Source organism: Aplidium turbinatum, chromosome 3, assembly GCF_918807975.1.
Source record: "Aplidium turbinatum chromosome 3, kaAplTurb1.1, whole genome shotgun sequence".
NCBI classification, from domain to species: Eukaryota; Metazoa; Chordata; class Ascidiacea; order Aplousobranchia; family Polyclinidae; genus Aplidium; species Aplidium turbinatum.
Window position 1 is genome coordinate 42,692,901 of NC_137474.1, and position 27,510 is coordinate 42,720,410.

The following is a 27,510-nucleotide window of genomic DNA, read 5'->3' on the forward strand; positions in this document are numbered from 1 at the left end:
TTCGGCGAGACGTAACCTAAATGATACGGCATTTAATGAAAAGCTAGTGTGCTCGGACGAACATTTTTAAGCTGCATAATTAAGCTTACCTAGTGGAGCCTAGTGCTTAACAACATTTCAACCCAATCTACTTTATCGAATGCTTTTAAATCCGCTTCACGCAACTCTAAGAGATGTAAGATGTGAAGTAGCCTGGGCTACTCTGCTGAAATTTTGCGGGTCACGTGACAATTTCCTGTTACTTGATTGGATAGACGAATATGTTAGGTTTTAGAAAATTATTCTTGTACAGATTGGAATGTGTTAGGTTTTACACACCAATTATCTCGTAAACCATACTACATTGGAGCACAATTTTTTGTCAGGAGATGCATGAAGTCTTTAAACGTAGAAAAATGCAAAAAAGTCATTTTTGACAAAATGGCGGATATTAGATCTACCAAAATCACGGGAGAGCTCCAGGATAGGTTTTTACTTTTTTAATGCTGCTTCTCCATTTTTGTGAGATCATGGTATAATCAATTTGATTTCGTGTTTTTCCATCGGGTGATGTCCAAGCATACAGTCGACGAGGATTCTGTGCAAATGTTGTGTTTGTTACTACAAGCTTGTTGTTTTCACAAAACTCTATTAGTTGTTTTCCTTGTGCATTCTGTTGACCAAGTCCATGGATTCCATATGTACTTAATGCACAATTAACTTTTCCTATTTTTGAATTTGTGTCTCCCATAACTACAAAATATCTCTGTTTGGAATTTTGTCCATTGTAGCCTATCTTGTAATGAATCATAAAATTCTTCGATAACAGAATTTTGTGCTGATATAGTAGTAGTAGGCATCCTTCCATCTTTTCAGATGATGGTAGCACTGTGGGTAGCCTACGGCAGCTTCTTTTGTTTTTCGCACCCAGGGATGGGGGCGCCTGGAGTGGCCTCTCCAGAGTGCTGGCCTGGGCGTCTGTATGGAGGTCTTGCGCTGCCCAAAAACACAACAGAACCCCCTTCTCTGCCTCTCCGGCGTGGTCCGAGGGAACGCAAAGCGTGACACTCGGCGACGGTTTGGCTGCAGGAGTTGCCGGAAGGATGTCAGAGTTTGACAGTCGACCGCCTCACGTACTCCACTCCGGATTTTCTGTCTGGGTTGACTCCCGTAGCCTTTTCCAGGACTGGATGTAGCCGCAAGACAGCGGAGGTTTTTGAATCAGGGTTTGCCTTCCACTAAACGAACTGCCGTCCAAGGCTGACGGGCTCCGTCTGCCCGCCTGTTGTACGTTGATATAGTCGGTGCATATATTTGTATAACTGTGATGTTGCAAGGCGGCTTTGCTTTGATTCTTATCATTAAAACTTTATCATTTAGTGGGAGATATCCCATAAGACTGTTCGAAGTATTCCTTTCCAACAAAGTAAGTAGCCTAAGCAAATTATTATCAGCTGTTCTGAAAGTACCTTTCCATTTCAATCTTGTTTCACTGAGCCCAAGTATTTTTATGTTTGTTGTTTCATTTCATCACTAACTAGGCCTACTTTTAATTTTCCAGGTTGTATTAAGCTTCTTACGTTCCATGTTCCAAACATTAAATCTTTTCTTAGTCTCACACGTTCATCAGTTACATTTTCCGTCACTAGACTTCCAGAAGGATTTAATCTAGCCACATCAAAATGTAAACCAATTTCCAGAGATGTACGTATACGCCGCAAATTCTACACCGTATACTTGCGGCGTAAACTTTTGTTTACGCTAACGCTTACGGCCACATTCTTTTGGATAGTTGTTGCTTGAGGCTACGCCGTAAAGTTTTCGCGGTTTTTTAGCGCATAGCGTCAACGTATACTTTTTAATGTATTTTTTTCGCTACAACACGCCAATACCTTCCAGTGCTGCAGTTGAAAGAATGTTTTCAATGGGCATAGACATATTGGAACCAAAACACAGCAAAACGTCAGATGAACACTTTCAGATGCTTGTGTTTCTTCGTGGAAATTCAAAATAAAACTTGTTTGTTTCGAGTGGTTTATACCGTGTGAATGTTTGGCACCTAGCAAACAAAATGAGTTTACGCTAGTGTATGCGCTGACGCTGACGCCGCCAACTTTTTTTATAAGTTACGTTGACGCATACGGCTTTTGTTTTTTCGAACGTTTGCGTTTATACAATATACAATATTTTTTGTATGCGCGTACATCACTGCCAATTTCACCAGTGTGGATCTCTTCACCAGTCGCTTTTACAGAGCTAGCCGATAGCGTAAACGTGGTAGAGCCTCCAAAGTTTTTTCCACCATCACAGTATCTCGCTAACTGAGATTTTTGATCTTTGTCGCTGTCCACATGTAGGGATCTTCCGTCAAACATCTTATTCTGACCCTATCGTTGAACTCATCTTGGAGCACTTCCGGTGAGATAAGAAATCCATCACCCTGCTGCCAGCAATTTCAACAATTTTTTCGAGTTGGCATCTCTAGATCCGCCCAAATCAGCATAGTAGGCTCTTATTCCTTAATGTACATCTTTTCGATAGCTGTTATTTTACAATAGAAACTATAAAAATGTTTCAGTTTTGAAAATTTTGTTACTAATGTTTGTGATATATTAATACTCTTAATAATTCGAGTCCAAAGATAAATCTGTTTATATTGCACAGGAAATGTTGGTCTGTTTTTGTATTATTTTAAATCATACTACCCAGCCTCATCCTTCGTCAGAAGACCATGTAGGAAAGCTGGACCAAAATGCCCCGAGTGGTGCAAGTTTCAAAAATGTTTATTCAAGAAACATTTTCATTCAATATTTATAAGTCACTCGCTCAAAGGAGTTCAGCGATGTTCTGCTCCGTGTTGGTATATCTCTTGTTAATTGTTCCTTGAGTGATCTTGATCTCATTCAACTTCCTCTGCATCTGAACCTCCTCCTCATCAATCACCTTGATCTTTGCTTTCAAGTTCATCTGCTCCTCCTAGAAAAGTTAACAAAGAAAACAGTTTCAGACGAGGGTACAATGACAGGCTTCTATATTCACTATTTCATGCGCATACAAACAACTGCTTGCTGCTGAATGCTTGCGCATAGAGATGATGCTCAAATGATCGATCCTTCTGTTTAAACGATGGATGTTTGTATGAAAATACAAACCAACAAGATAGTTTAGTAGAAATAAATGTAAATTATTTCTTGATCTGCATATGATTGCAAGCAGTAGTGGTGAGTTGTTCATGCCTGGGTTGACCAACAACTTCCTCTCCAAGTCTTGGATTGTCTGGTAACAATGAAAGTTATTCCCAAACACTGTGCCGGGCCGACGGTCCCGGGGTGGACCATCAATGCCTAATATACAGTATGATTGCTCACAAAACTTTCACGGGTTTTGTCTTGTGCTGTTCAAATATAATCTTGATGTCCGTTGCAATCGTTACTAAAAGTTCATGAACATAAACTTGTTTGTTCAACCTTTAGATTAATTGCAATCATAGCAGAAATATCTCTGGAATATACAGTGTATATATATTTTGTAATAACTTTGAGTATAATTTTCCGGATATCCGTTGCTCGGGATTGGCGACTAACTCCGAAAGTGACGTAATCAGAAACAAAGCGACGTCTGCGTGTGATGACGCTACAATGGCACCGATAGTTTGCTAATAGTTTGTGACAATAAGTTCAGACACAAACGAATCCATCATCAACCTCCACTATGGTCTCATGCTCCACTGTCAACATCTTCACCTCATCCGTTGCCTTGGTAACCGCTGCCATGGTCTCCTCCAGTGTCTTTTCGATCATCTTCTTCTTATTCTCGTTATCTGCGGACGTTTCAATAAGAAGCGGCAAGGTAATAGATAATAGACGGTCGAACCCGCATCATGATGTCTATGAAACACAACATTGTACAATTATTGTTGTCGTCACCTGAAGTTACTTTCCTTAAGAAGGCATGATAACTGCAGACATCTGTGCAGTTGTCGTGGCGCATGTGCAAAAATGCAAAAAATTTTTTTACGTATCATTGCAACAATGCTGCTGTCTTTATTTGTTTATGTTATAAAATTCAACTTTTGAAAATTGCTTTGAAGATAATTCAAAAGTGCAGCAATTTAACCTAATGTCAAATGAAGCAGCACTGCATGTATTGTTGACGTAAATGTTGAATAAATCCACGTTTAGTGAAAAATGACATTTGTGCAAGTTTTGTGAAAAGGCTGATTGATTAAAATTATTATCTAGTAGTAATGTAAATCAAAAATCAGAACAAAAAGTAGAAGGTATTCTATTGGACACCGCTGTAAAAATCGGTTGTGGAAAAACCAACTGTTTCGATCTTAGGCATCTCTTCAGTGCAGTGAAAGAAAGTTGGTTTTTAACTTTGATTGCTTTAGTTTATATTTTTGGATTTATTCAGCTTTAATTTTTCCTTCTTCTAAGTGGATAGCTATTTGGTGACGTAAATGATCAAACACCAAATGAGACAAGTTTTAATTTAAAAATTTAAACGCCTGCGAAAGATAACTTTATCGTCAAAAGGAAGGTTGCAGCTTTTTACAATATTTGTGCTAAGAGATCATCCAAATATGTTGAAAATAAAACAATATAGAAGAGGCAAGAGCTTGCTTCTAAACTGCAGTATAAGACAATACAATCAACCAAGATGGATTTAAAATACAAGAAATTAGATACTAAAAATACAAACATGAATAAAATTTTAAAAGTTTTAAGATGCAACACTTTCTTTTTCTTAACGTTTTTCATTAACCTGCCACTAGCCTACTGTCCAAAGGATTTTTTCTGCATACAATCCGGCATCGGTTTACCAGAAAACACAAATTCCAATTCATGGCTTCTTTTTAATTTTTTACCTTATCTTTCTTCAGGTAGGCTACTTACAGTAGGCTATATCAAAAAAACATAGCATCTTCAGCAAAGCAAGGTCTCGGCTCAGGGAACACGTAGGCTATACGGTAATTTATAAAGATGATTCGTGTATTTCGTAATTCATCGGAAAATCAATTCCCTGTAGCCTACTATATTTTTTAAGAAAATGCAAGATTTTCGAGATAATGCAAAATATTTTTCGAATTATTTCGCCTTTGAATGTTTTGAAGAATTGAGTCACATCAGTCTAAGATGGTCGCAAGTCTCAAAAGCATTAACAAAGCTTCAACTCTTAATGGCTGCACGTTGTACGTAATATTACGTAATATGACGTAATATTACAGATGAGAAAAACTTTCTGAATTTTGAAAATTGCAGAAATAACTCTGCGGATTGTTCAGCTGCACCATCAGCCCCAGTTGGCAAGACAATGGAACGTCTTCGCACCAAAACTTGTTTGTAGTGTCATGAAACATGGACGACTTCACTTCTGTCAGTTAAATACGGGCTACGGCCCGTGTCCGGGCTACGCCGTGTGATACACGATGACGAAGAAGCCCTGTGAACCCCCTCCCTGCATGAACTTGTGAATCACTAATGATTGGTGTCATTTGGATCTGCTTGCAAGTCAAGTCTACTTTATACTACTACTATTTGCAACCATGTCAAGTCTAAGACTAAAAGAACAAGAAGACATAGATCACATCTTAGACTGGTAATCATACAAGTAAGAAAACAGACAATACGTTTCAACTGAAAAAGATGCTTTTTGTTCACACCAATGTTGCAACCGGTTACATTCTAAAAACGCTTCGCCATCGGTAAATACTTATCTTAATCATGAATGTCGTCATTACAGCAACTGAAGCGCATCATTTGTTTTTCACAGATGCACTTGGATGACGTAATTCCACAGCTTCCGATCCACAACAGCTTCCGATCTTCTGCCGATATATATTTTGCCAAGAATCAACAAAATTGATCATTTTCATGACTTGTTGTCTTTCGAAGCAAAGTACTTTGCAAAACGTTTCAACGTTTGACAATGAACAGCTTTATTGAAAACGTTGCTGTAGCTTTGGCTATTACCCTTGGCATGTCTATTTATGGAAGTTCTGAAGATCGGGTGACTGTTTGCAGAACGTACAATCCTGATAAAGAATCTGGACCACCAAAATGCGAGGGTGACACGGTGACAATAGTTAATACAGGCAGCCGACATGGTGGTATTGAGTCTCTCGATAAATCCAAAGAAGAACAGATCAAGAAAATCGCTCAACAACTTGTTGATGGTAATTTGCTTTTTTATTGTTTTGCAATGAAAGTTTTTACATGTAGCCTAAATAATAATGATTCCTGATGACCAGACTTGTTAGTTATTTAAAAATTATTGCGTCATTCAGTTGATATTGTTGGTCACAGCGGTAAACCATAATCTCTTCGTGGGAAAATTGTAACATAAGATTCCCAGATCCGTTCGTCTGTATGTAATGACCGAAAAGAAACACTCCTTTGAAACGTCTATTCAAAATTGTATTTCTGTAAAATTAGCCACCTGGCTGTCGAAAATGTGATGCAACGCCGTACACCACTAAAAACTTGTCACTACAGAACAATTGTATCAACATTTCGATTGGTATTCACAAATTTTCTTAGGTAGAAATCTTGTAGACTGCCATATCTGCTTACCCACAAAATGCATCAATGAATAAAAGATTAAAACTTCGACAGTCACAATTATGAAAAAAAATTGTGAAGCTCCTGCTCAATACTCATCATTTTGGTCAGAGAAAGCAAACGTTTATCTAGACTGCATACTCAAAGGTTGTGGTGGCCGAATTTGTCTATTTTTCTCAATTAAATGAAAACTATTCCTATAAATAACCAATCACGCGAAAAACGAAAGTTTTAAACATCACAAACAGCAATAGGCTATTCATAAATCATTGAAATATGAAAGAAGTTTTTTTTTCAATGTTTGTTTTTTTAATAATTTGTAGGCCTAAATGAATTATTTAGATGTTTTTGATGAATTTCGTGTTTAGTTAGGCCCATGTAGGCCTACTTGACTTTAGATAACCAAACTTTTGGTTATCTGATAGGAATTAGGTCACATACAAATATAAACTTAGACACTGTTCCAGAATACACCGGAAATTTCAGTACCAGACTTAATCGTTTATCTGAGAAGATAGATCAAGCAATCCAAACAGGTGAGTAGTTGATTATTGAAACATTAGCGATGATTCACATGAGACTTTGCTGATTCTTCTTTCAAGTGGTTTCATTGGAGAGAGAGAAAGAAAACTTTTATTTCGTCTGTTGCGAGAATGGTACCTTACAACTATACACAATATGAATAAAATAGCACCATAGCAATCTAGAAACCACAACATACAGGAAGCAGCGAAAGACTATATCAATCGAAAGATTCAATCAATCAGTCATCGAGTCAGTTGCTTCCCTGTTCTTAATGTGACAATTTTCAAGCATCGGTAAATCACGTTTAAGTTATTTTTCCACTTTCCCTTCCGTTACTTTAAAGTTCACTACAAATTTGTGCCAGCAATGAAAAATAAAATTGAAAAGATATTAAAAAAGTAACAAGTTTTCTGAACTATTTACAATGCGGAAAACAAGAAACAATATTTTGAAAAAAAGGTTGCACAGAAAATTTTTATTCAGCATTTGTATCAAACTGAGTCGGAGTTGGCCATTTTCTTAACGACTCCGACTCTAAACACGACAAAATCCCTCCGATTCCACAGATCTGGTTGTTTCAGACTCCATGAAACAGTAGAACCAAAGAATTAAACCGGTTGTGAAAATCCTGAATTAAACTTTACCGGATAGGCTATTGTTGAATAGGTGCAGATCCACTCGGATTGAAAATGCAAACGTCGAAAAACGAACGTCATATCTAGCTAAGAAATAACAAAACTATACAACTACTATTACGTTACTTACTAAAAAAAAAAACATTATATTTTTCAAATAAACATCTTTTTCATCATAAAATCATTACAGAAATAGCGAGGAGAAACCATAACTGCGATGATCTTTACCAAGATGGCTTCACAACCGACGGTGCTTACAACATTTCTGTAAATGGGCAAGTAATGGAGGTTTACTGTGAATTTCAAAGGAATGGCAGCAATTGGATGGTTTGTTATTATAATTTAAATAGTGTTCATCAATTCCACGTGTTATGCAACTAAAGAGATTTTAATCAAAACATAAAGAGCCTAAAATGTAGAAACTAAACTCATGTTCAGCAAACAAAGTTTCAAAGACTATAGCAGGGCTACTTAACTGGAGGACCGCGGTCCGAATCCGGACCTTCTGGGTGTTGATGGTGGACCTTGAGCTTTTGGAAGAATAACCTCATTGCCACGTTTCAGGGCTTCTGTAAACAGATTTCTACTGGGAGGAAGCCATTTTTACGGTGATTATCCTAGTTGCTGGGGGCTTCGACATCCAGATTCCCCAACGCTTTCTCAGAAATCCAATTCGAGTTACATTTTACCTAAAAAAATGGTTTGGTACAGATAATTTAACTTTCGTGGTTGCGTGGGAAATAACTTGTATTCACCGGATCGCTGAAAATATTCAACTTGTCAAACTGGACCTTTGTTAACAATAGTTGAGTAACCCTGGACTACATGCTACTGTCTTCATCTGCAGTGCTATAAATGACATTTTATTTCAGACATTTATAGCATTCATTAGCCTTTATAGACATTTATTTCCAGACATTTATAGCACTGAAGATGAAGTTAGTTTGGTTTTCGAAACGTTTGTTTGCTGAACATGCGTTTAGTATCTACATTTCAGGCTCTTTATTTTTGATTAAAAAGATGTTGGTTTTCATTTTATTATGTTTTAATTCTATTTCAATATCTCTAAACTTTAGTCAATTCAAAAATGTAAGCTAAGTAAAAACACGTTAGTTGCGCTACTTTTATGTTTACCGGTTAACCAACAAAATTATATCCAGATATAAGACAGTAAAATTTCTTCCTAATCTTCATCTGGATATTCTAACTCTACTTCCAGACAAAGGTGAAAAGCACGGAGCATTAATGCGTCATGAAAGGCTCCGCTTACAAATCGATTTATATTGGCGAGTTGCCAACAGTGATAGCGATTGGCTCGAACGACAATTGTCGTGATAGGCACTCAACAGGCTTGATTAAGCGATCTTAAAAGGTTTAGATGTCACGACTTTTACTAATGTTATGGACGCTTAATCTTATTTTATACCATCAGGTCGCTCACGAGTCAGACGTATTAGAATTGACCTTTAGGAATGCTAAAATAATTATGTAAAAATTTCTTTTAAAAGCAAGTTCATTATAAAAACATGTTTTGCGTCATATCATAGAAAATTAACACGCTAGAAGTGCAAGCAGGCACCGTGAGCAATTTGTGAAAAAGTACATCGCCTTATTTGGTATTCGTCCAACGTGCACTTGCAGCCCACTCCACCAAACAATAAAGATATCCAAATAACTGTCGGTAAATTTTCTTTAATTGTTTAGATTTTTCAAAAACGATTTTCCGGTGAAGTTGATTTCGATCGAAATTGGAATGACTATGTCAAAGGGTTTGGCCAAAAAAAAGGAGAGTTTTGGCTTGGTATAACTATGCATGCTGTCGTTTATATAACCATAATGCAATAATGTATGATACTTGTAGCATATAGTTCTCAAACGAATGCTGATCGATTTGCGCTGAATGAACCCTCTTAGTCTTAAATTACACAAGTTTGGCATTACTACATTTTTCTTTGTTAAAAATACAAACCGACATAGAAAAATAAGCGACAATCTTCGTCAGCTTTCGACGCTTTGATAAAACCTACACTGGCCAAAATAGTAGAAGGTATAACTTGTTGATATTTGGAAAGTCTATTCTTACATTAAGAAAAGTTTGAACAAATTTTGGTAACTACTTGATGCTTTAAAAAACTCTTAGTTTGCAGCCCTTCGCAGAGTTTGTGTTTATTACTCTCAGTGACAACGTTGGCAATGGTACAAACATCGTTAGTTTAATCTGGTCAAGCATGGTCCAGATGCTGGCACAACCACCCCCCAGAAGATATTTGCGGTAGCTTACAGACTGTTAATTCTTTGTACTTTTCAGGGCTGAAAGATTTACATTCGATTTTAAGCACAGGACATCACATGTTGAGAGTTGACATCGAGGACTGGGAAGGAAACACAGCATACGCTGAGTATGGGTATGTAAGCATAAATTACCAAGTTCAATTATGTAGCAGTTTAATTCTTTTTAGCGTTTAACTCCAAGTGTCCAACTCAAAATGGCCAAATGAAGGAGAAATTATTTCCAAAACTGTAAATCTACAACACACAGTAGGCTACATTGTGAATCACACATGCAACATAATCTCCTCCCGAAAACCAGTGAAGCATAGCAGTACGGGATTAAGCAATATTTGGGAGCGAACAAAAATTTGCTAAAGCTAACGAATTTATTAAATTTCTCAAGTGTATAGGCCTAACGATACTGTTATATATACTGGCATGTACAAGTGGAAAGACAATTCCAATTTTTGAATTTCCAAACAGCTGAGCAGTCTTGAATGGACTGTGCATTGACAATAAATAATATTATAGCAAATAAAGTAAAAAAAGTTGGAAATCTGTCGGCCGAACAATCTTCATCTCATTTTGCACCGCACTAGCAGACCGCTGAAATTGCCAATCCTTGCTTTGAATTGAATGTGATATATATAGAAATGTTCCATAACCTTCTATAAGTAAAACTAATATATGAACGCAGAATGTTTTTCATCGGAAATGAATCCACAAATTATATCTTAAGGAGTCGACGTTTTACAGGAAAAGGAGGTGCAGGTCTGTATAGATAAGGCAGTAGCGTTAACAATGTGTACTTTTGGACCCATGAGCTTGAAGAAGCCACTGCGCATTATTAAGATGCATAGGCGTAGGAGCCAGGGATGGAGGGAACGCAACCGCACCTCTAAACTTTTCAATATGTTAGAGATTTGATAAAAATATTGGCAAGAACTTTCAGCATGTTTTACAAATTTCAGAAAGATCGAATCTGTTTTTGATTTCTTGCTCAAATAATACTGGTCAACAATTTGAAACCAACTCCCTGGTGCATGAACAAAAAGATTGTAGCCTATTTTGGGTAAACTTGGGTCGCTGAGTTTGAAAATGAAGTGCGTTTTTGCGTATCAAATCTGTTTTTTTTTTCACTGGAGCTATCACACTTTTTAACGAGGGATGGCTGTAGTGAAAAAAACTTGATAACCAAAAACGGACTTCATTTTTGGATTCCCCACCCTCGAAAATCTTCAAAACTCTTCTTAGTTTTGTTACACCAAAACTTGTGTTAACCAGTGTAATCAAAGTTATCTTTTAATATTGAATTTGATGTAGGCTATAATAAATTAGGAAAACACACTGAAATCGGACATTATTTAAACTGTAACAGTTAAAGAGACACTAAAGGAAAAACCTGATTTGGCGATTTTCCACGTTCTTTGTGTTTAACTTGCTACCATAAAACGATTTTCAATAAAATTTTGCCCCATTGCGGTCTGACCACCATTGCGGGCGTGCTTTTGTCAGAGCTTTCAAAACCAGAATGGGCCTGAGCAGCGAAGCGTGCGACTGTACAGTCTACGTCACAAAAGACGAGCAATCAGCTGATCACGCAACAGTTGTTACTGCCGGCGATTTAACTGTAGGTTATGTATGTATGTACATAAAAACATCAGATTTCAACGTCAAAACATCAGACAGTTTGCTCAAAACCTCAGATCTGATGTTAAAACATCGATAGCTTACAGACTGTAAGCTATCGATGTAAGCCACGTTACAACATCTATAACTGTAATCTATAACTAAGCCACTATAACTGTAAGCCACGTTACAACATCTGATGTTAAAACATCAGGTGTTGTAACGTGGCTTTTGTTATTGCTGTCTTTTGTGACGTATTCTCGAGCTGTGTTTGCACTTTTTGGTCATTTTGAAAAAAATGAAAATAAATGAAACATTGAACTTTGGGCCTTGCCAGCGCCATTGAAAACAAATTTTTTTTAGGTAATTTTTTTTTGAAATGTATTCCTGAATGTTCAGTTTACGCATTTTAATGCTTAATTCCCGTTTGAAAATTTCATTTAGTATGCCTTTAAGAAACAATTGTGTAATGAGAGTTTGCTGAGAGTTGGGATAAATTTGTGCAGAAATTATCCAAATGTTTACAATATTTTTAAAAAGCATATCTTAATCAGATGTGCTCCAATATTGAAAGTAGTGCTTTAAACGTATAACTTATAATATGAATATGCTCATCTAAAAATTTAGCCTATAAGTTTACTTTGTAAGATTTGAAATAACTCTTTAACTACAGTATATGTTTCTCGGTAGCAACAATTGACAGCGATAGACACCGTGTTTCTCGCATGAGGCTGGGCTTTTTTTTCTTTTCTTTGCGAAACGCTCAGGGTTCAAGGTGGCCATATAAAAAGGAATTGTTACCTGGCTTATCATTAGTGCGTCCGCTCCGGGAGCCGTCCACACACCCAAAAACTCAGGAGGCACACCATACTTAGGCTATATGGAAAATACCTATACCAGGGAGGCAAGAGACTTATTCTGACCGAAGGGCCCACTGCCATAGATGGTAATCTGTGAGTATATAAAATAAAGATTATTGACTGCCTCAAGTTTATCTACCTGTCTCAACTTTCATTTGCTGATGTTGAAGCGGACTAGGAAGTGGCGGGTCAAGCTCGAGAACTATCAAGACTTGGAAAATTTTTAATTTTAGATGATTTGTGTGTGTGTGTGTGTGTGTGTTTGTGTATGTATGTGTGTGAGTTTATTTGAAGAGTGCAGTTAGGTTTGGGACTTTTGTGTTTGAAACGTCGATCTAAATTTACATACAAATATTTTTTAATAAAGTAAACAATATCACACCAAATCATAAAAATCGATTTATATATATATTAATAATTAATTTTTCTGATTTGGTGTGATATTGTTTACTTTATTTTAAATGTTTTGTCACACTGCGCATCCTATTTGATCATCAGTAGAATCATAAGAAAGTTTGATGGAAAGTTTAGTAACGAAGTTTTGTTTTGAAAGATATTTTTTGTTTACTTTTTTTTCGCGCAACGCTCAGAGTTTAAGGTGGATATCACTACACCTTGCATGTTTACATGTTTTGTTCCATATAAAATGCTATTTGTCACCTTACTCATCATTAGTAAATAACTGTGGTTGAAGGCCATGTACCTAGAACGGTGTTACTTTAGTTTGCTTTTTTATTTTGTCATCGATGGTTTGGGTTCAGTTCCGGTTTTTCACCCTGTTCTATGCTTTACCACAGGACTTTGTTTACCATATAAAATTGTATCACGTGACTTGCCGATTATCTTTTCATAATAAAAATGAAACCTCAACTAACAATAATCGTTTCTTCTCGACATTTATAAATGAACGCTTGAAATCCAAAGATCTAAATAAAACGAATCTCGAAAAAGTTTAAGAATAAGGTTAAAATGGCAACATTTCCCGGGCTTCCAAGTCCCAGCCCTATAGTTTTTCTATTAAGACCACGTCAGTTTCTCTTAAGTTTTTGAGCCTATGTTTTTCTTGGGTCTGGGTGCTGCAACCTCATCTGTCCTCACCTTACCCAATCCTCTTTATGATCTCTGATGGACTTCAGTAAATGCCAGAATTCTATCGATCAGGTTGTTCAAGGTTCGCTTGAAAATCTTCAAAAGACTCAATCGAATTCTATAGCTACATTGCATTGCAATCTTTATCTTCTACGACATAGTTTGCAAGCACCTCAACTGAATTAATCTTATACGTTTGCGCTTTGATAAATTGACACTTTTCTAAAAAAAAAGCAACAAGTATTGATAACAGCTCAAACTGTGTTATATTTGTTGGAGTGATAACACTGGGCAACATTTTACAACTTATTTTTTATTCCTTGCTTGTTTCAAGTTTATCTAGACTAATGCGGCCATGCTGAATCCAAATCTGGTCTTAGATTTTGTCTGGCACATCACGTTTTTGAGATATGGTATATGCACACGACAACCCGTAATTGTCATTTTGGCTCTGCAGAACAAAACATTACAGGTAAGGGTAATTAACACAGTAATTGGTAATGAAAATAACAGCATTATCATACTAGGCTACACAATTTAACACAGCTCAGGATGATAAAACCAGACAAAAATAACATTACTGTATCCCCTCAAAAGTCCTTTATGCACTTGCTCTTTCGCGCATGTTCAGTGTCAGTTTGACGCTGGAGAAGCCAGCAGCAGTAATACCCCATCATGTTTGGGTGAAATCGACCGCTAGACCGCGATTCTATCACAGAGATTTCTTGCTGAAATCTTTCACCGTGCTGGTCGCTCACATCACCCAGGTTTGGTGGGAAAAGTTTCAGCGTGAATGAAAAAAATGCAGTTTAAGCGAAATTTTGCAGCCCATTTTGCGGTATGAATCCAGAAAATTGTCCACTAGTTCTGAAGAATTTTCTGCCCTGTAGTTCCCAAGAAAATTTTGTACAATCTGTACAAATGCATTCCAGGCTTCCAATTCAACTGAATTAAGCTTGGATGGAAATACTGGGTCACAGATCAAATCGCGTATTTGGGGGCCAACAAATATCCCAGCTCTCAGTTTAGCGTCACTTAGTATAGCACCAAACTTTTCTTTTATGTGTCGGAATCCATCTTCATTGAAATCCATTGCCTTCACAAATTGTTTGATCAGGCCGAGTTTAATATGAAGTGGTGGCAAATACACTTTGCTGGGATCAATTAGGGGTCGGCACTTAACATCTTCTTCTTCGTTTGAACCTTCGCCACTCCAGGGGTCGAGGGGCTCTGCCTTTTACCACCCTTGGGCAGTGGCGGCGGCGCGGTCTAGATGTTTGGGCAGGTGTCGAGCAGCCATTGAATTGATTTGTCATCCAGTTCACGCAGACCACGCGCACTATTTGGCGCATGGTAGATGGCGCAGTTACAGATGGTGTGGTCTACGATTTGTTCCTCCTTGCCACACTCACAAATCGCGAATGGAGCCATCCAGGCACTTAACATTATATCTTCCAACAATGTAGTCAGTCTTCATTGTCCATTCGGTTGTGTCATAGTGATTGCATCGTCTCGACTGTCCCACAAACAAAGAAAACACATATGCTTGGTGAAAGCCCATATTATGCTTTGTTGGTTTATCGACCTACAGCCTACAATCCACTCCGCAAGTAGCCTAAATAACCCTTCCTTATATAGCCATGTCTAAGAACACTTAAGTATGCATTAATTGTCAAAAGGTACAACATTACATTTACAAAATAATGTCAATATTAACCGTAGACCTACATCATATGCATTGTTGACCAACAATTCGCTGGGAAAGAAAATTGCACAATACCTAGAACTGTAGTAGCCTACCTAATAGCCTACAGTGCCACTCAATGCAAAATCCAAATTTCGTGAATTTTTGTAACTTGAAATCCTGACGCCATAGACCAATTCTGATTGCAGATTTGGAATCAGCATCCCAAAGTTAGTCTAGGTGATATAACCTGTTTTCATTTGAGGAATAAATTTGATGTTGCCCAGTGTAATCGAATATGAATTAAATTGATTAATTAACATTGCATCGCTTTATTCTCAGGTGATGCATTGGATTATCACAATGGTTTCCGATTTTTCACAAAAGACCGGAAAAACGATTACAATCCCTTACGCTATTGTTCCATCGAATACTTCGGCGGTTGGTGGTATAGAAATTGCCACGTCTCACATTTGAATGGACAGTACTTGAGGGATGGAACCATTGACAACACAGGAATGATATGGGGGTCATGGAAGCATCCATATTATTCGTTGAAGAAAAGTGAAATGAAAATACGTCCTGTACAATAAGGAACCATAGAAGCCAACACATTCATGTGGCTATTTAAATACTTGAAAGGTTTAAAAGAGGTAAAAATAGTAAAGCTCATTCTTTCAAATAAAAAGCAGATATCTACAAACTAAAAAATAAATATTTGCCCAAAAGTTTCTCCATTAATAATTTTTGTATTTCTTCTCAGGAAAGATCGATAGTAGCCACGCTAACGCTACTTACCATTATTTGTCGTGAACTGACACTGAATACTGTAGGCCTACTTAGATCAGTCTATCCTGTAAAACAAACATTTCATTGCACACAGTAGCCTACACGTTTTTGGGCAATTTTGCAAACCGATGGATATAAATCACAAAAATCAGTTCTGTAATATTTGGTTGGCACTGTTGCAATACAGTTCTTAGTTCAATACAGTAAAACAAACATTTTGTTGCACTCAGTACAGGGATATCTAAAGAAGGGGATACGAAGGCTTTTATTACTTCTGACAATAGAAGGGCTTTTGTTTATCGTAAATAATCTCTGCTTATCGTCAAATAACAACAGGCACCCTTAGTAGTTTAATGAATCTTGTCATGATAACCTGAATTGCGCTATTAGCTTCAGGCCTGGATCGCATGCTCATGGTTATACTTTTAAAGTCAACGACCCGTATAGTTGCTTTACATTTAGCCTACTGTAAAGATTTTGTTAAGAAAAACAGCTTACTGGTAACTTTTCAACTGTATTTCCAAACAACTGTAAGAAAAGAAATAGCAAGATCAAGAGGCTCTGGTTCAACTCTCGGAGTATGTGCCCTTGAGCAACGCACATCAAAAACAGTTTGTTTTGAGGGCGACCAAACTTCAAGTTGAGTAGAGCCGAAAATCTTAAATAAACATCAATACTGTTAGATTGGTGTCTTCAGAAACCCCGTCTTTGGTACATTGATGCAACGTGTTTAGACGTTAAAGAGGAGAAATTTTGTTAACTGAGATAATGCCTCGTTTTCAGAATTGTGTTATTGGAGCGTGTCCTACACGGTAGACAGATAATTCAGTAGCGTAGCCAGGAATTTCGAAAGGGGGGGGTTTTGACCATTCAGCGGCGGGGGGTCTGGAGGGCCTCCCCCAGAAAATTTTGAAAAATTACTTTGAATTTGGTGCATTCTAAGAGCATTTTCAACAAAAATGTGGGTACGAATATTCCTGTAAAATGGTCCTGTCCAGCGGCATAGCAAAAGGATAATATCATGTTTTCTTCGGCATTTTTCGGAAATAAAGCTAAGTCTCTATGTTTTCTTGTTGCTAATTCCTGGCTGAGATGTTTGGTATTGGCAAAACTCGCTCTTTTAATGCAATTTTGTTGAAAATTAGGCAATTTTTTTTTAGACTGAAAGCATCATTCTCAATATCGTGACGTCACACTCGTGCCAAAGGGGGGGGTTGTAACCCCTTGGCTACGCCACTGAGACCAGTGGTTCCCAACCTGGGGGTCGCAGAGCATTTTATAGGGCGTCGCGAAGCTGTTGCTCATGCAACAACAAAAGTGAATGTAAGTAGGACGAGGTACCGGTCCGCTAGTCATTTCATTTGGATTGCTTGTAGCACAGCATTATTGCATCAGTATGCGTCCACTGTGATGTAATAAGCGTGATTGTAGGTCCTAGTTATTGTAGGTCCTAGTGTTATTATTGAAGACATCATGCATCAAGTACGTAAACCATGCAATCATGCATCTTAATACTTTGCGGTGAAATACCTCATGTTATACAAACATATTGAAAAATAAATACAGCTACTCAATCCAAGGAAAAAAGCACATTGAGATGTATATCTCAATAAGTTACATATGAAGTATCATAGGCCTATATAACATAATAAAAAAATGAAAACCACTGCACTTGCTATTTGCATGCCACATCTAGTAGCTTAGAGTAAAGACATGTTGTAAAACAATTTTAAGGTTATGGTATAGCGCACACTAAGCATGCCATGTAGTTCATTAGGGCTATATAGTGAATGATGTAAAATACATGCAAAAATGCTATGGCCAGGGCCGTTTGAGAAAATATTTATCTGGGATTTCTTATCATCAACACCAAATTTAACTGAATAGACATTTTGTACGCACACTAGCTCTTCGAGCAAAGACTTGGCGTTTAGGTCATTTGGGTAAAAATTAGCCAGCACATCACATTTAGAGGAAATCGAGCATTTCTGCTATTGATCTAACATCATTGCAAGCAGCTGAAGTTTGAATAAGACAAAGCTGACCTCAGCATTTAGTGGAATTAATCTGTTACCACCAGTAGTGACATCATTTAAGATGTTGTCAAAGAAGTAGATTCACTGGTGTCATTACTGCATTTACTGCAACTAGTATATTTTAAAAACTTAGAAATTGAAGAATGCTTTGTATAATTGCTCAACAACTCTTTTTTTAAATCCTTTTTTTCTTTGCTTCACTTTTACAATGATTAGGTATAGCTAATGGATAAATCACTAATGGTACTCTATTATTGAGTTCAACAACCTTTGCTGGTACAAAAATTACATTGGTATATCATCAATCTTCTTCTTCTTGCTTATGAGGCAGCAATTCGGGTAATATCTCCCAATTGTTGCAACCAGAGCAGTGTCTTCAAATATCATCAATCAATCACAGGATTATATTACTATTCAGTGAAAAAAATCCAAGCAATGAATAAGTGTACAATGTAGCCTACTGCACAAACTGTACAAACTGTTGTTTCTTTTGCATTGTTATATTTCAGTGGTTCTCAACCGGGGGTCCGCGGACCCCAAGGGGTCCGTGAAGCGATTTCAGGGGGTCCGCGAAAGTTTCCGAGTTTTCAGCATGATTGATAAATTATGAAATTTAAAAATTGTTTGTGGTTTGTTTATGTGCTAGCCTACAGTGGTTCTCAAATTGTAAGTCGCAACGCACTGGTGCGTCGTTTGAAATTACAAAGGACATGGCACAAAGGTTTGGTTAGAACTAAAAATATCATATAAATGACTTAAACCTTTTAATAAGGCTATGTTCAACTTAATTGTTTTGAGACAGCAGGTTGTTGATATGATTAATTTAGACTACTGACTAACGTTTGCATTTCTACCACCACTCACAGTTAGTCAGCAGTCAATAACCACTCACAGTTTTGCAATGACTGCGATTATAACGAATTAATATTGATTACAAATAAAAAAAGGGAAAAATTCTTTGTAACGGTCGCAAGTATTCTATTAACTTTTGATAAAATTTATAGAAAAAACATTAAATCAGCATATAGATTACTGATTGATGTTTGATCCTATGTGTCAACATATAGCTCATAACATAAGCCCATCTCATCAATCGTCAAGTGCGTTGCGAATTCAGCAAATTCTTCTAAGTAGGCTATTTTGCTGCAAAACTTATGTAACATAATATTATGATTCCATAAGGAGACGCAATATACCAAAATTTCAAGTAGAATTTTTAGGGGTCCGCGACCGCTTCGAAGGCACCAAAAGGGGTCCACCAAGACAACAAGGTTGAGAACCACTGTTATATTTCATGCTTAAATATTCCCATAAAACAATATGCACACATTTTATGAAAGTTGAGCATTGTGTTTTTGATGTATTTTCATTCATGCTTTGTATGCATATTTATGCAACCAAGTAAAAGTAAACCGATTTTCTTAAATCAAATTGGATCAGTAGCGTAGCCAAGTGAGAGTTTGGGAGTTACACCCCCCCCCCCCCCCCCCCCATGGAGCGCGTGTGATGTCACGATATTGAAAATTGTGCTTTCAGTGTTTTGTGCTTTCTAATCAACACTAAATTAGTATGGTATAGGATCTATAATGCTCTGCAGCTGTTTAGTATCCATAGGAGTCTGCAGCTAACTCGTACAGTCCATGGAAACATTGCAATATCCACAGCTGTGAAAAATTGCACTGATCTTTTATATATGGCTGATTACAGTGGTTCGTTATACAAAACTTGAATATATCAGAAATGAAGTAAGTTCACTGTCTTAAAGCTTTTTGTCTGATACTCATCGAGATGTATGACGTCTGTTTACATTTTCTAAACTTTGGGTTAACTTTAAAGCATAAAAGTTAGTGGCTTACCGGAATAAGATCGTTTTTTGATCAACCAAGGACGAAATTAATCAATAATAAAACTGCAATAATCTGGCAAAAAAGCGATCAACCTATGTCTCTAAAACAAAGTTTGCCTAATTTTAAATGAAACTACATTAAAAGAGCTAGTTACCAAACATTCAAATATCTCAGCCAGGAATTAGCAACAAGAAAACATAGAGACTTAGCTTTATTTCTGAAAAATGCCCAAAAAAACATGATCTTATCCTTTTGCTATGCCACCGGACAGCACCATTTTACAGTAATATTCATACCCAAATTTTTGTTGAACATGCTCTCAGAATGCACCAAATTCAAAGTAATTTTTCAAAATTTTCTGGGGGAGGCCCCCCAGACCCCCCGCCGCTGGGTGTCTCCTTCGGCGAGCACGCCGTCAACACCCCCCTCCCGTTTCTAAATACGTTACTGAATTGGATCATTGTGCTTGGGGCCCGCAAAACATATTCCGCACAGGGCCCGCAAAACCGTAAGACCGGCACTGCTTGCATTTACGAAAGAATATAAGTGGGGGTCGCGTTGTCCAAGAAAATTTTTAAAGGGGGTCACCAAGACAAAAAGGTTGGGAACCACTGTACTAGACGATGGATCGCGTGATCAGTAACTGAGCAGGTATTGACTTTGGTCGCATACAGTAGAATAGAAATAAGGCTGGAGTAAAAGTTGATTTTTTAAAAATTGGTAGTCAAAAACAAAGGTTGATTTTGCCACTAAGGATGACGTGACCAAATAGTGACGAATCCTTGTGATTAAGCAATGTATTTTAGTTAGTAAATGACACCACATGGTTGGTATTGAATCTTTATCCTCGGACTGACAAAGCCTTGGTAGGTTATTCTTGGTAGTTTAGCGACGCAGGGCCGGTTATTGAGATTGACAAAGTGAAGTTTTCCGATTGTTTAAGTCTTGTTGTCCGGGAGTTATTCCATCCATTAGGTGCCACTGAATGGAGAGCAGTCCTGAAACGCGTTGCTCAAGCGCACACCCCGAGAGTCGAACCAGCGCCGCTTGATCTTGAAGCTTCTTCGTTCACGAAGTCACGCGCTAATCAACTGAGCTATCGCAGCGAACACATGAAATGTATCGGCGCGGACACATCTCATCAATGATGAACTTCCAAATTTTTCAGGATTTCTTTTATGTTTATGACACTGGCAAGTAAATTATACGTTTGTCCATCCTAGAAGTTAAAATTTTGTTTCGATATTACATTGTATCGATATATGCTATATTAAAAATTAAAGCCAGTTTGTTTAGAGCAGAGCTGTGAGAGCCTTGTTTGGCGTTAGAAAGAGCGCTGGTTTGGCACTGCTAAAGAGCATGTGTCTGTGTCTTTGGTAGGACACTAGGCACGTCTGAAAACGAAAACAAAGATTGGCTTCCTTGCCTTTTCGTCCACTTAATTTAAATCTTCAACTACCGTGCATAAAACTGGACAGGCGTACCTGCAAGCCTGAAGACGACCAAATAAAATTCATTATGCAAAGTGTTTTTGTTTTGGTGTTTCAGCAGGGAGCTATAGCAAGATTAAGCTGAACAATCACACCAACCGCATTCGTGAAAGAAAATGTCGTCAATGTGAACATCTCCAATCCCGTCCCTGACTTCTTTTGCACGAACTTCAACTTGAAAGGGTTCTACAGACTGAAGATTCAAAGGAACGGAGGAGATCATCCATTCATCGCTTTGGCGACCGAACAACGACCATTGTGGCTCCACTCGAAACGCAGGGGGATCCGATTGCTTCACTTCATAGACAAGATTAACTTGCAATCTAGGGGCCTAGAAAGAAACTCTCGTAGTCAATGACACAATAAAAAGTTTAATTTGAAAATCAAACGCAACGATTACGAATAAACTGACCGCGTGTGTTTTTTACGAAGAACATTAACAGTCTGCACTCTCCTATTTACCCATTCAAACAATCAAATTACTCCATCATACAATTTGCCATACCAAAGATGGAGACAGTACGGTTTGTGGAACGACTGCTAAGAAATGATTAAGCTTCTACACTTTAGATTGTTTTTTTCACTCAGATTTATTGAGCTAACTTTTGTTACTAATTTTACAACCCATTTTCCCACAATATTTGACGAGGTATGATTTCTAAGCAGTTTTACAATATTTTCTGCTATCAATATAAGCAGCCCTTGCTACTGTAGAAATTTCCTATTTGTAATCACTTCGGTACCGCGCTTGGTCGATTTTACCAGTTAATTTTCATCTTTTCCATTTGAAAACTTCATCAATAAATGATCATACAACTGTTCGAACCTGCCTGATTTTATTCATTTCAATTACAATTGTGACTTACGAATCGCCCACGAAGAAGATATAGAAATTGCATGACGCACGTGCAGTTGCTATTGCCTATCAACATTGGAGTACGCAAATAGCCATGGTTGTTCGCCTTTTCCGTGGCATCGAAAGTTAGAATAGCTCCTCCACCTGAGGCAAAAAACATTTGAGGTTAAAATCCAATTCACACAAACAGAGTCATTGAAAAGATAATTTAGGCCTTGACCAATGAGATCTTTGGGTCCCAAATGAAGACACATTTAAGATGATTTGGGCCAGTTACCAATGAGATCTTTGGGTCCCAAGTCAAGATACATCTAAGAAAAACACACTATGTCCAAAAAATACACGGTGGTTTCTTTAAGTTTCCAGGCCTCCTAGAAAGGTTACGGGCCCCTAAAATTATTCCTGGGCCGGGAACAAAAGAGACCCCCCTGTCAACGTTACTGCACACAAATGTTTTGGAATTTTAACAGAATTTTAATGAGAAGTAGTTCACAGCTTTAACAAGTTTTAGAAACACAAGCACTCCTCACTTTTACAACAAGTTATGAAATTTATCAATTTTCTCAAAGATCTTGATCGGTCTAGCTGCAATCAACGCTCACATATTGTTTGTGAACACAACTGGGAGGAAAACAGGAAGACACATATTTATTTTTGCGGTTGATTGAATGCCTACTTGATCAAGTGCAAACTTGTATTTACGATAATGTAGTCGTGGTGCATGTATGTGCAAAGAAAACATGAAAATGCAAACAATGCCTTACGTATCATTACAACAATGCTACTACCTTTATTTGTGTATGTTGTAAAAATTGCTCTGAAGATAATTCAAAAGTACAGTAATTTAACCTATGTCAAATGCATTACTGCGTTTATTGTTGACGTAAATGTTGAATAAATCCACGTTAAATGAAAAATAACATTTGTGCAGGTTTTTTGAAAAGGCTGAGTAATTAAAATTATTATCTAGTTCTAGTAGTAATGTAGCCTAAATCAAAAATCGGGAAAAGTTGAAGGTATTCTATTGGACACCCAGTAAAAATCGGTTGTGGAAAAACCAGGTAATCCTAGACAGTCCTAGTGTTAAAACATAAAGATTAGCAACCCCCCAAGAACATCTAGGTTCACACAGAGTAAAAATTACATGATTTCAGCAGCGTAGGCCTATCTCTGTTATGATTATAAAGAAAATGCCGAATAGGATTAGCTTACTAAATAGCCCACTAACTGCAAACAGAGGCACAGAGACCAACTGTTTTGATCTTAGGGTGTTGCACACCATACGACTCTACTACAGTGCGCTTTCCTAACGTTGCTAAATGTAAGAAGTAAAAAGATTAAATTGATGCACTTTTCAAAATTAAATGACTATGAATTGATCGCTACATACTTTTCTATAATAACTGCGAAAGCACTTCGTTTTTTTTTATGTCAGTCTCCCAGACCTCATCAAAGAAAAACGAACAAAAAATACTCGTTTTGCATCCAAAAAATTATATCTTTGTATGTTAAATTTGTTAAATCAATATAATTTGTTGATTTAACATTCACAGACATCGATTCAATAAAGACCGAGCAAAGCTGCAATCTGTGATGTTTATTTTATTTTTTCTCAAAAACGTCAAAGGTTTTGCACAAAACCAAAGTTGGGACTGAAATTGATCAAACCATGAAAACGTTACATTAACATTGAGCATTTTCTTTAACCTCTGTCCGGCAGCAAAGGTACAATTGTAACTTTGTGTTTTTAAATTGTGACAACTTTTTTTTACTGCAAGCCGTGTATTCACCTGAAATTATCTGGCATGTCTACATTTTTGAGTTAGAATGCTTAGGCAGAATTTCACAAAAAAAATCTCTGCACGTTCTCGAGATAGGAGGTAAAGTTGTTTCTACACCCTTAGCAGGTGGCTTAGATACAATTGTACTTCCCATATTTTGTGTGGAATTTTCATGCAAAAAAATACTTAACTTTTACATTTGAAGGACAATTTTTTTGTTAAACAAAAAAATACAAAACACTTTTACAATTTCAACGATGCTTTAGGAATCTTTTTTATACATTTTCACAAATGTCACTTATTGTCTTTGCATGTGAATGTTCTTCGCAAACAGGTTGGACGCAAACCACATAGCTTTTCCTAGTTTTACGTTGTTTCCTTTTCTGGTCTCGGCAGACATAGCAACTTTCAACAATCATAATAGAATATGTCTGAATAGTGAATAGTATATTGAAACGTTCAAACAAATAAAAACCATAAAGAAATTATATCTACGCTGATGTACATACAACATACATGAAGGTACAATTGTACCTATGCCGCCTGTTAGTGTTGTAAAATTATGCTGCCCGTTAATATGACTGAGACATCCCTTGCACAGTGGTGGTGGGGATGATCTGAGTTCAGAGCCTGTAATCCTTCATATATGAGTTTATTGCAAGTCCAAGCAGTCACGTGAGATGCAGCACAGCTTAATCCAAAAATAACAAAACCACAAAATTATTGTCAAAGTAAAGATATCATCAGATAAAAAGCAAAGGTCCACCGGTAGCCTACATACCTACACAAACATTAAACTTTTTATACTGTTTCCAACTGAATGCAGAGCAAGGCTGCAAAATGACTGTGATATTATCCCATATCACGAGGCTCGACCGCAAGAGCAATCCGACTGTTGTCAAAAATAGATGTAAATGATTCATTGAATTGGAGCAAAATTGCAATGACACTTGACGTTTTTGTCAACATCACGTTTTTGCCTAAAACTACAAGGCGGGGTCACCAAACTACGGCCCGCGGGCCGGAACCGGCCCGAAAACTGATTTCATCCGGCCGCCACGTGCTGCGGAAATAACAGCCGCACTACAACTGTTAAGGAAAAAAGTTACCAAAGTTTTTGTAAAGGACTGACATTGCTGTTTATCATTAAGCCACCACAAATGGGGACAGCCAAGGCCAAATTTGGAAAGATGTAATGTTTTTTCAAGAACACGATGCCCTGTAGTGTATCACAGCAGGGGATAAATTTTCCAGCAACCTTTCGATTTTCATCACAACTTTGCTATTCCACTGCTGACTGTTATTAATATGTGCTCAATTGAAGTCAATGGAGATTCTAAATAGTTGTATATCTTTTCGCAATTTGCATTCGGCCGGCAGCTGTTGATCTCGCAGCAATCCGGCCCTCAGAGAAAAAAGTTTGGTGACCCCTGCTACAAGGCAATAATGATTAATGTGAGTTTTTACATTGCTACATCCATCGTGAATATGCGTCGATCTTAGCGCTTTACGAAGCAGATTGCGTGAACAACATTAAATCAGCAATAAAATTCACATAATTAAAATGTCCATACCAAATTTTGCCAAGTAAGTCGGTGGAATTTCGACAACAGCTACAGTGTGAAATTCTTTACACAAGATTCCCATGCGGTTACAATTCAGCAGTGATGTACGCGCATACAAAAAATATTGACGCCGTCAGCGTTAACGCAAACGTTCGAAAAACCATACGCCGTATGCGTCAACGCAACTTGTAAAAAAAGTTGGCGGCGTCAGCGTCAGCACATACACTAGCGTAAAGTAATTTTGTTTGCTAGGTGCCAAACATTTACACGGTATAAACCACTTGAAACAAACAAGTTTTATTTTGAATTTTCACGAAGAAACACAAGCATCTGAAAGTGTTCATCTGACATTTTGCTGTGTTTTGGTTCCAATATGTCTTTGCCCATTGAAAACATTCTTTCAACTGCAGCGCTGGAAGGTATTGGCGTGTTGTAGCGAAAAAAAGACATTGAAAAGTATGCGTTGACGCTATGCGCTAAAAAACCGCGAAAACTTTACGGCGTAGCCTTAAGCGCAAACTATCCAAAAAAATGTGGCCGCAAGCGTTAGCGTAAACAAAAAGTATACGCCGCAAGTCTGTGGCGTATACGTACATCTCTGCAATTCAGCTATAACAAATGAAAATAACGCGTTAAGATACGTCGAAAATAGGTAGATCATTCGCAATAAAACTGTGTCATCAAGTAAGCCTTTTCCAAGTGGACACAGCGCGCACACAGCTGATAAATATGTCGGACGTTTAACACAAAGCAAAAGCTAAATTTACAAACTAGCAATCAATTTGTACTCACATGAAGCAATCTCTTTAAAGCTGCTTATCCGAATTCTACAAATTTCGACTTACTACATAGTAAATAAGTCTGAACTGGCTGACAAAACGCTTGTCACAAACCAAGTTCACAAATGAACATAACTCTTGCCCCACATATGGCTACAAACTTTCTGATAATATTTCAGGCCCAAGTGCGCTTATTAAGATAAATTTTTACTTGTTTTGAAGTTTCCAAGTTACAATAAAAAAGAAATAAATCAAAAACAATATTTTCGATAAAATTATGGAGTGTTGTTTCTGCACGCAATAAACTAAATCCCAAGGGGCTATGATTTCAGTAAATTGTTAGGTCACAAAAGCTTGAAACCGCCATGTTTTGCAAGGGCGTATGAAATTACCAAAATATTTTCCAAAACAAAGTGTTTTTTCTATATTGTTTCGAACCAAAAAACTTTCCAGTTAATCAATTGCAGTTGATGAATCGTCAGGAGAAAGCTGCTATGCCGCCAAAAAGGACATTTATCAATATATCGCCATTCGTAAACACGTGAACTTCAAAGAACTTAGGCAGTGTAAAGAAAATGTCATACAATGACGATATTAGTTACAAATGTAATACTACACGATGGGTGCGCCGGTAGAGAACGCTGGAAGGCAGCCACAATCTCGATTACAAGGGCATTGCTTAGAACTTTCAGGCACAACAAATACTGATTGGTGCAATGCGGCATACAACAGAAGGGCAACGCAAACACCGATGCTCTGGCGGCAAAAGTGTGACCGATTACTCGATTGCATTTCAAACACTTCGACAACAGCAAACACTGAAAGCGACGTAACAAAACGCAAACCAGCTCAGTGGCAGAGTGGTTTCGCCTTCGGCTTTGGTGCTGGTAGATCTAAGATCGATTCCAGGTCGGGTCAAACCGAAAACTTTAAAAACGGTACCGATTGTGTTCTTTCTTGCATAAGGCAGGGAGAGTAAGTCAGGTGATAATGTGGTAAAATCGTAAACCCAATACAAAATTAAAAATGAGTCCTGTCGCTAAAAGACCTCAGCTGTTATAGAGCGACAATAAATTACATCATTAAAATTAAATAAATTACTACGCTGAAGAGATCGGAAGATCGAAACACT

At 37.4% G+C, this 27,510-nt stretch overlaps 1 protein-coding gene and 1 long non-coding RNA gene across 2 annotated transcripts; one reads left to right on the forward strand and one right to left on the reverse strand.

Moving 5' to 3' along the window:
* Positions 1 to 2,805: 2,805 nt before the first annotated feature.
* LOC145766826 (uncharacterized) lies at positions 2,806 to 3,781 on the reverse strand. Its single transcript, XR_014288724.1, has 2 exons — positions 3,684 to 3,781; positions 2,806 to 2,955 (listed from the first exon to the last, which is right to left on the reverse strand). It is a non-coding gene; the product is annotated as an uncharacterized LOC145766826 (long non-coding RNA).
* A 2,180-nt stretch (positions 3,782 to 5,961) lies between these two features.
* On the forward strand, positions 5,962 to 16,235 carry LOC145766827 (microfibril-associated glycoprotein 4-like). The gene is made up of 7 exons (XM_082578531.1): positions 5,962 to 6,157; positions 6,968 to 7,078; positions 7,893 to 8,029; positions 9,407 to 9,503; positions 10,011 to 10,107; positions 10,671 to 10,744; positions 15,578 to 16,235. Exons 1-7 carry the CDS (start codon positions 5,962 to 5,964, stop codon positions 15,826 to 15,828), a joined length of 963 nt encoding a protein of 320 aa, XP_082434657.1. The 3' UTR covers positions 15,829 to 16,235.
* Positions 16,236 to 27,510: the final 11,275 nt, after the last annotated feature.

Bases quoted from the DNA above. Each gene is read 5' to 3' on its own strand.
- LOC145766827 (XM_082578531.1), top strand. From the start codon at position 5,962: ATGTCTATTTATGGAAGTTCTGAAGATCGGGTGACTGTTTGCAGAACG. The intron at 7,079-7,892 runs GTGAGTAGTTGA...AAATCATTACAG, and splicing joins AGATCAAGCAATCCAAACAG to AAATAGCGAGGAGAAACCAT. The intron at 9,504-10,010 runs GTATAACTATGC...TGTACTTTTCAG, and splicing joins AAAAGGAGAGTTTTGGCTTG to GGCTGAAAGATTTACATTCG.